The sequence below is a fragment of the Solanum lycopersicum genome, chromosome 4 (assembly GCF_036512215.1).
Source record: "Solanum lycopersicum chromosome 4, SLM_r2.1".
Lineage (NCBI taxonomy): Eukaryota > Viridiplantae > Streptophyta > Magnoliopsida > Solanales > Solanaceae > Solanum > Solanum lycopersicum.
In genome coordinates, this window is record NC_090803.1 from 32,777,072 (window position 1) to 32,786,166 (window position 9,095).

Here is a 9,095-nt window from a genome sequence, read left to right on the forward strand (position 1 = left end):
TTAAATCCTAAAATATGAATTTAAATGCTGAATTGACGACATTTACAAAATGAAGAGAAAGTTCAAAATTTTGTTATAGGAAATTATATTGAAATTACAAAATTATTACCGCTAAAATAATAAAATACTTGATCAAATTCAAAATTATTATTATAAGTAGAAAAGTTACAAATATCGAAATACATCAACTTCTCACTAATTTTATTTGTTATTTTAGCAAACACACATATAAATGAATATAAATCAATTATATCAATTTAACAATTTAGACAAACAAATCTGGTATGAATTATTTGTAAATATTTTTTTAGGGAGTGCTTGTTTTGTTTTGTATTGTGTTTTTTTTTTTTTTCGTTTAGTATTGAAACTTGAAAGCTTATATTGGATCTCGGAATTAAATACAGATTGCTCATTGCATGATTCATTTGAAGTGGGCTTGCATCAACTTTTTTTTGATATTCGATCTTGAACCCGATAACTCTTGTTAACGGTAAAAGTAATGTCTTCTATTTTGTATTGTTGGTGTTACTAAATATAGTCACCTACCCTTCCATAAATTGAAATATTGAAATTGGGGATGCAAAAGAATATTCTTCAAGTCTTTGATGAAACCATGTGGTTGGCTTGTTCGTTGTGTCAACCCAAAATAGCGATTTTCGTCACACGCAAACGAAGAAGGAGCAGAATTCACAACACCTCTTATTCCCAAATCTTGGATTATAACTTTGAAATCTGAATCTTGATTTGAAACTCAAGAAATTAGTGAAAATATGATGACAGCTACCATGACAACAACGGTCTCTGTTGGGTCATCTTCATTTTTCACTAATTATCCTCTTATGTCTGCTCTTATTGCCTTTGCTCTTGCCCAATCCATCAAGCTCTTCACTTCATGGTATCCTTTCTCCCCCTCTCTTTTTTTTTTTTTTGAAAGATGGCATTTGTTCAGATTGTTAGCTTATGCTTTAGGACATTATTTGGCGTTTAGATGAGAACAGCTTTGATATTTAACAGCTGCTACAAGACAAGGTTGGATCTTGCATACATAAATGTAACTGACAAAGATATTAATTTATAAATAATAGCATCACACCCACTTATCTCAAAATAGAGCAGTCAGGGACTTGACAGAGGTGATAAGATAGGGCACTAAATGCCCAACACGGAGGCAAAGGAGAGTAGAATGAAGTGACGATTAATGCTACTCATCAAGAGCTTGGTTAAGTGTCTAAGAACATATTTTTTTCTGGTTGGATCTGAATTTTCTCTGTAATTTTGTACTTTCCGTCTCTTCCACGTTGTTGTCTGGGTCATTTGATGAATTAGAGAAAAGTTTGTTTTGTTTAAAACCAATATTACAATTTCAAATACTCAGATTCTCTATCCATGTGTGTATTTGCGCAATACAAGTATTCTGCTAATGGAAAGTTAACTGCCACATGGGGTATTTTTCGTTATTATTGGCATATCAAATGTATATCCAGTCTTAACAGAGGCGCGCTTAAGTCCTAAAGCGAGCTTCAAAATGTGTTGAGTCGCTGTCAAGGTTCTAAGGCATAATTTTCCTTGCTAATGAATCTCTCTGAAGAGACAACACTAAACAACAATTGATATTTCATTTTATCGTAATTATTTTTCAATTTCTTTGTTCATATATTTGTCATTGATGCTAATAAACTATTAGTATTGGACTAAGCATGAATATATATTTGTCGTTTTTTCTTCCTTTATGCCTTTTTACATTAAAGCCAACACTTTATTTGTGTTTAAAGCCCCAACGGACCTTAGAGATTTTTTGTGCTTTTTGCTTTTGGTAACACTGTGTATATCCACATCTCTGCTTACTGTTATCTGTTTACATTACAAATGGATTACATGATTTAGTCAGAGATCAGGCATTTTGAGTGTGACATTGAAAAAGAATTTCCTACAGGTACAAGGAAAGACGATGGGATCTTAAGCAACTTGTTGGATCTGGTGGAATGCCCTCATCCCATTCATCAACAGTAACTGCTCTAGCTGTGGCTGTTGGTTTGCAAGAGGGCTTTGGGGGGGCGCTCTTTGCTTGTGCATTAGTTTTAGCGTGTGTGGTATCTCTCTCTCTCTCAATTATATGTATTTCTATTGAACTTCGACCACTTCGACGTATAAATTTTTTTTATATGAAGTGAGGTATCATTAAAGAGCATCAAGCAGATGCAGAGTTACTGGATAAACAACACTTATTGCACTGTTACAAAGAACACAGTTCTCAGCTTGTACATGCCTAATCACTAGAACTCAAATGTTAATAATTCGTGCCTGTAAGATTTGTACATGCTTAATCTCAGAAAACTCAAATTTTATGTAGTAGTGCCTTCAAGAGTTGATACTTATTTATTGGTTTGGTTATTTATGTACAACATATCACCTTAGGTTGCTAGGGATAGTGTACAGTCTATACAATAGAGGGATATTTCATGTAACTAGTTATATAGGATTATGGCGTGGTCTGGTTTAATTTTTGAACCTGAATATGAGATCATTTCCTGTTTTAGTCCCAATAATTTTATCTAACCTTCTAACTATCAAAGACCTTTTAAAAATTAACTATTGAATCCAACACTTTTTTTTTTTTGAAAGTGGTACATTTGTATTGATATTAGTACTTAGGTAGTACTGAATTAATCATATTTACAACAGAGGAAGGTAAAACAAAACAAAAAAACAAAAAAAACTTCCAAAGAGACTGATTCTAACTCTAAATGGACTCTAAAGCATCTAGAATTGACTCAGTCTCATTAGAGTAAACATTTGTACTTCAAAAACAGAAGAACAATATACATTTAAGTTTAATCTCCTACACATTGTTGCTCCTGTTACCAATATAATTGTCCTTCTTCTCTGTCCATATAGTCCATCAAATGCAGGCAGAAATAATCCTCCATCTGTCTCTGTTTCTAGCTCCATCCAACTTCCTCCCAACTGAAAAGAGTATCATCAATCTGACTCGGCATTATCCATGAGATGCCTTTGAGATAGGAAAATTTTTCCCAGTTGGTCAGTGACTTTACAATGTAGGAAGAGATGCATGACTGTCTCAGCATCCTTAAAACATAAAGGACATATGTTGTATAGTGGAATTCCCCTTTTTGTTCGAAACAACCTCAGTAACTAGAAGCCAAGTGAAACATGCCACTTTGTGTGGTACTTTGGCTTTCCAAATGTGCTTCCACGGCCACTTAATAATTTGAGATCCAGTTTGGTTTGTCAGCTTGCATCCCTCTTCCACCTTATATATGTCTTTTCTATGCCGATTCCACCATACGCAATCCTCTTCTCTTTTTAGTCCTTGAAAGTTCTCCAAAAACTTGTAGAATGCAGTCACTATTGAAATTTTCCAATCATTTAATTGTCTTCTAAGGACCAAATCCCAGCCCTGTTATATCCACATTTCAGCAACTGTTTTGTGTTGATGTTGAACCAAAGTAACGATGTTAGGAAATAAGCCTTGTAAACTATTATGACCTATCCACTTGTCTAACCAAAAAAGAGTCTTGTTACCATTGTGTACCTCGATAGTAGATTGACTTTTAAGGAATGGCCAGAAGAGCCTGATGGATCTCCAAGGACTAACACCATAAGGGGCAGTGACTTCTTTACTTGCCCATTTGTGCAGCTCCCCGTACTTGTTTTTGATGACATTGCACCATAAAGCTCGAGCCTCCTGTGGGTATCTCCATATGCATTTCACCTTAAGAGCTTTGCTCTGGTTCTTAAGGCTCTTGATGCCTAATCCACCTTATCATTGGCTTATGATAATATGCTTCTATTTACCAGGTGGTAGCTTTTCTTCTCCTTGTTGCCCTTGCCACAGAAACTCTCCTGATTTTTTCCAGCCTTTGAACCACTGTCCGAGGTATATGGAATAGGGACAAGATGTAAGTTGGTAGAGCATCTAAGACAGTTTATCAGAGTTAGTCTACCTCTTAGTGGAAAATACTGTGATCTCCATCTGGACAATTTCTTCTCACATTTCTCCATAACTGGGTTCGAGATATCTATGGATCTTGACTTTGCTCACAAAGGCATGGCAAGATATATTGATGTCAATGTGCTCAACACTCCTCCTAGAATCTGTTGTAGGTGCTTTATATTGTGGACCAAATTAATTAGGAAAAGGTGACTCTTGTTCCAGTTTGTATGTAGAGCAGACCAGAAATGGCTTAAGAATAAACCAATATCAACCTCAGTATTAACCACTGTTCCTTCTCAACACCACAAAAATGGGTGCCATCAGCATATTGAAGATGAGTGATCTCTCAAGTGCTCTCACTGTCTTTGGCAACTTCAAACCCGTGTATCCTTCCTCCTATCTTAGCAATATTTAACATATTGTTTATACCCTCCATTGCTATGATAAACAGGAAAGGGGATAAAGGATCCCCTTGTCTAATCCCTTTGCGTGCACTAAAAAAGCCTCTTGGAGCCTTATTAATAAGGACGGAGAGTTCACAATAGAGTTGTAGCATTTAATCCAGTTGATCTACTTCTCACCAAAACCCATTTGTCTCGACATACTAAGAATGAACCCCGGTTGACAAAATCATAAGCTTTCTCAATATCAAGTTTGCATAAAATGTCATGTTTGCCTTGCGTCATTATGGAGTCAATTGCTCTTCTCCGCTTTCTAAGGAATGTCAAGCCTGTCTGATTATGTTTATGAATCCTCTGTTCATGAATCGGATGTGCGACCTTAACTATAGCTTCACAGTGACAACCTTAATTGAATGTATAGGATAGTTTGGGAGGTGGTGACCCACAACGACCAATCCTAAAATACCACTCTTTTGACTAAGGATGCCTAACTGCACGGCACATCAGTCAGTTTGATAATGATCGAGTGACATTGCTTCTTTGGCCTGAACCGAGCAATCCCTTAGATATGAGTTCTTGTTTACTATGGATAGGTTTCCTTTGTTTTGCTATAAGATTTTTTCTAAGAATATCGTATATAGTATAAGCTCATGAGCTTAGTCTTACTTCACCGTCGAGAAAGGAATGAAGACTTCCATCTCCTAGTTCAACTCAGACGTAGCTCCCTTCTTTTTTTGGGGTGTGAAGCACTGTCAAACCAAAATACTCAACAAGCATTAGCTCTCCCTGAAAAGGAGGTGATCCAGCCGCACCTTCCGGTACGGCTACCTTCTATCGATGTAGTTCCAAGTCTTCGATGTCCCTCGGAGACTGGCAAGAATTTGTACTATTAGAGTAGTAGAATGGGATTGATGATGAGCATGACACAAACAAAAAAGGAGGAAAATAAATGAAATTGCCGAAAGATTTTCCTTTAAACTGTTTGACAGTTATCCAACTTGAGTTATGAGAGTACGAATGGTTTGTGCAAAATGTCTTAATCAAGTGCCTAGTTGCATGATCAAAGCCGATGATCGTAAGCTATGTCCTTTAGCTATCAACACTACATCCATTATCTGCCCTCCTTTAATGAAAGCCATTTGTTGTTTGTCCATCAATTTTTCCACCACCCTCTTCAATCTCTCTGTCAGGGCCTTCGAGATCAGATTGTAAAAGTTCCCAATCAAATTAATAGATTTGAAGTCTGAGCTCCGTTGCCCCTTCTTGGGGTTCAGGGCAATGTACTTTTCAAACATTTCATTTGAATGAAAATTGAAAAAAGTCTCCATTTTATCTTTCTTTAGAACCTCCAAACATTTTAAATAGAACCCCATTGGATAACCATCAAGGCCAGGGTGTTTGTCGGTGGCACACATCTTCAAATAATCAAAAACCTCTTTGTTCTTCAAACTTTACTTGTAATGCCTCTTTTTTAACATCGGTGATTGTTGGGTGGTTGCTAATTTTTTTAGTGGATTTCATTTCTTCAGTGTACAACTTCTTGTAGAAAAAATGATCTCCTCTTTGATTTTGTTAGGCTCAACTATGGTCTCTTCATGTACCACAATTTGGTAACAAAGGTCATTGGTTTGATGGTAATCATATTCATTCTTTCTCAAAAATGTACTACAATTTGGTCAATGTGATTATATTCCCTGTGAGGATTAGCAGTCTAGCGAAAACATTTGGTGTTTCTGTTCCCCTTCTGGAGCGATAAAGCCCTTGGCTCTGTCTCCAGGTTCTTCTTCATTTTTCAGACATCCTTCATATTCCATGAACAAATTGGCTTCCTTAGCAATTTCCTTCTCTGTTAATGCTCTATTCTCCAAACAAGAGTCAATTTTTTCTATTGAAGCTTCTGATTCCCTTGCTCATTCCTGCTCCACTCTTTTAGCTTCCTTAGAGAGCTTTTAAATTACAGACTAGAATGCAATCAAGTTTCCCAGAAAAATGCAAAATCACTCCACCAATTAATAACTCTATCAACAAAACCTTTTGCATTTAACCACTAATTTTCAAATGTCCACAGAAGAGAGCAATTGGAACATGTTCTTAAATCACTCTCTATATAGTAGATATCTTCATGTTGCTGGACTAGTTATTCCATTCTGTGGAAACAATATCCGGTTTATTCTAGCCGCAATGTTATGATTGCCTCCTTTAAGAAAAGTGTAAGTAGCACCATCTTACAATAAAGCAATGGGCTTCTATCCTCTATACACCCTCCATATAGTCCCATAACTGAAGTTCTTCTAACGCAGCCCCTTTTCTCGGAGTGGAATCTACACACATTAAAGTCACCAAAAATAATCCAATATCCCTCCATGAGACCTTTTACATTAGCTAATTCCTCACATACCAATCTTCTTTCCAGTTTGCTTTTATAGGAGCATAAACACCAGTCAAGACATTCAAAATCACATAGTTGGGCCTTGAAATTACAAGATAATGTGTATGCTCCAATCTGTAAGATCTCCCCTTTCCATACTTAGAGTCCCAACATAAAATAATTCCACCTTTGGTTCAACTAGCTTGAAGACGTGCCAGTCTTTTTGTTCCCATGTTTTTTTTAGGAAACCATTGTTACACTTAGAGTTGGTCAAGATGTATCTTTTTTCAAAAAGTTTACAAATTTTTTTTTAAAAAAGTAGGCTTTTATCTTATTTTCTTACACATCTTATATTGTTGGGAAGGTGGGATAAATATAATCCTTTGATTGTTTGATAGCAAGGATAACCACAAGAAGTTTTATCAAACACTAGATCCCATTGGTTCCTGAAAGTAAGAAAAGATCCTTCTTATGTATTGTCCGGTATTTGGGCAAAGTTGTCCTCTTTCGTGATTACCTAATACTGTTCCCCAATAAAGTAACTGAGCATTTTGTCTTCTGTTGTATTCTGGTAACCAAGAAATCTCTAATGTCATAAATTCTTGTGGCAGGTCATGTATGATGCCACGGGTGTAAGATTACATGCTGGACGTCAGGCAGAGGTGTGATTGTTGTGTTGATGGATATCTGATTTGATATTGAAGCATGTCTATCAACTTACATGCATGCTGCCTTGCTTAGATTTGTTTACAGGAATTTTCAAGCAGGGACATTATATCCTTTCCAGTACTTTAGAGTAGCAGTATAATCAATTGCACAGAAATTTCAGTAAACATATACCAACATTCAGCTCTAACTCTCTGTTTTTTCTCTTTTTCAGGTCCTGAATCAAATTTTATACGAACTTCCTTCTGAACATCCTCTTGCAGATAGTAGGCCATTACGAGAACTCCTTGGTCACACTCCTCCTCAGGTTTCTTTATTTGACTCTACTTAAAAATACTTGTAGATCGGCTTTTATCCTAATCCAGCGTAAAAGGCTTTCTGAAATTTAACTCCCTCCCCCACCCCATTTTGCCATGTTGATCAAGTTCTTTTCTGTCTTGTTTCTTTGCCTTATTTCTTTCTGCATTCTAAATATAATTAATTTAATTACTTGATCATTTTCTTTTATGAGGGGTGGAGGGGCAGGGAGTACATGAATGATAATGGTGTGTGTGCATGTGTGTGTATATGCAGTCTGTCCTTGTGAAAAAATCTTCAGTCCTTCACAGGAAATTGACTATGGATACGACTTAATCTTTCCAACAGTAGATCATCATTTACTTTTGACCTTTCTCTTCTTACCCTAAAAATAAGTTATAGTATGAAATAACCAGTGGCAAAGTCACAATTTTTGTTAAGGGTGTCCAAGATTTAATGAAAATCATTTGTGATAGAAATATTTTGTACAAATTTCTATATATTTTTTCAAAGAAGGGTGTCCGATTGGCCACCCTGAGCTATATGTTGCTACGCCTCTGGAAATAACCTTACAAAAATGTCTTGTGGAATGATGCTAATGTTAAAAGTGATGTCTTGTGGAATAATGGTGATGGGAAAAATTGTGGTCAACAACCTAATGTTACGTATCCTGCATAAGATGCAATTCCAAGAGCGAACATATTAGTGGACATGTATGCTTAATGTTTCCGACATATCGCAAAGAGTGAATATGGAAGGCTTTCAAGTGCAGGTTGTAGCTGGTGGATTATTGGGATTGACAACTGCAACGGCTATCCATTTTATCAGAGGCTCAGGACATGAAGCATGACATTAAAGAAACGGTTGCTTACTATGTAACAGCTTGTGAAATATGATATCAGGCCAAAAGTTACAGATATCTCATTTCACCTCTGCATTGTATTGACTGCAGAGATGTACTAGTATTTTAGATACCTCACTGCAGAGTTTATACATAATGTAGATAAACAATGAACTGCAACCTGTAAGTTAAGCTGCACACATCTCAGAATATTAGTTACAGTGTGTTTTATGTTTATCTGTATTACCTCAATTACTCACAACTTCTTTAGTTGTCCAATTAATCTGGTGAACTACGTTCTTCCAGTTCCTTCCTTTATACTGAATAGACGAATAATGCACAGAGCCAATATTTATCTATATATTTGTGTGAAAAATAAAAATGTTATTTAAAAGTAGTGGTAACTTGAGCATATTGTGCAAATCGTTCGTTTATTTCTATTGATACATTAATACGTGAAACATGCTTAAATTATATAAAAATAACACTACACACACCTTTAAGATGTTAAATATCAAGTTATAAACAAACTTTTCAATATTAAACTACTTATAGCATATTATTATC

At 35.9% G+C, this 9,095-nt stretch overlaps 1 protein-coding gene across 1 annotated transcript; it reads left to right on the forward strand.

The window, feature by feature from the left end:
- Positions 1-240: 240 nt before the first annotated feature.
- On the forward strand, positions 241-8,887 carry LOC101251275 (uncharacterized). Its single transcript, XM_004237183.5, has 5 exons — positions 241-895; positions 1,934-2,090; positions 7,336-7,386; positions 7,605-7,697; positions 8,460-8,887. Exons 1-5 carry the CDS (start codon positions 771-773, stop codon positions 8,535-8,537), a joined length of 504 nt encoding a protein of 167 aa, XP_004237231.1. The 5' UTR covers positions 241-770; the 3' UTR covers positions 8,538-8,887.
- Positions 8,888-9,095: the final 208 nt, after the last annotated feature.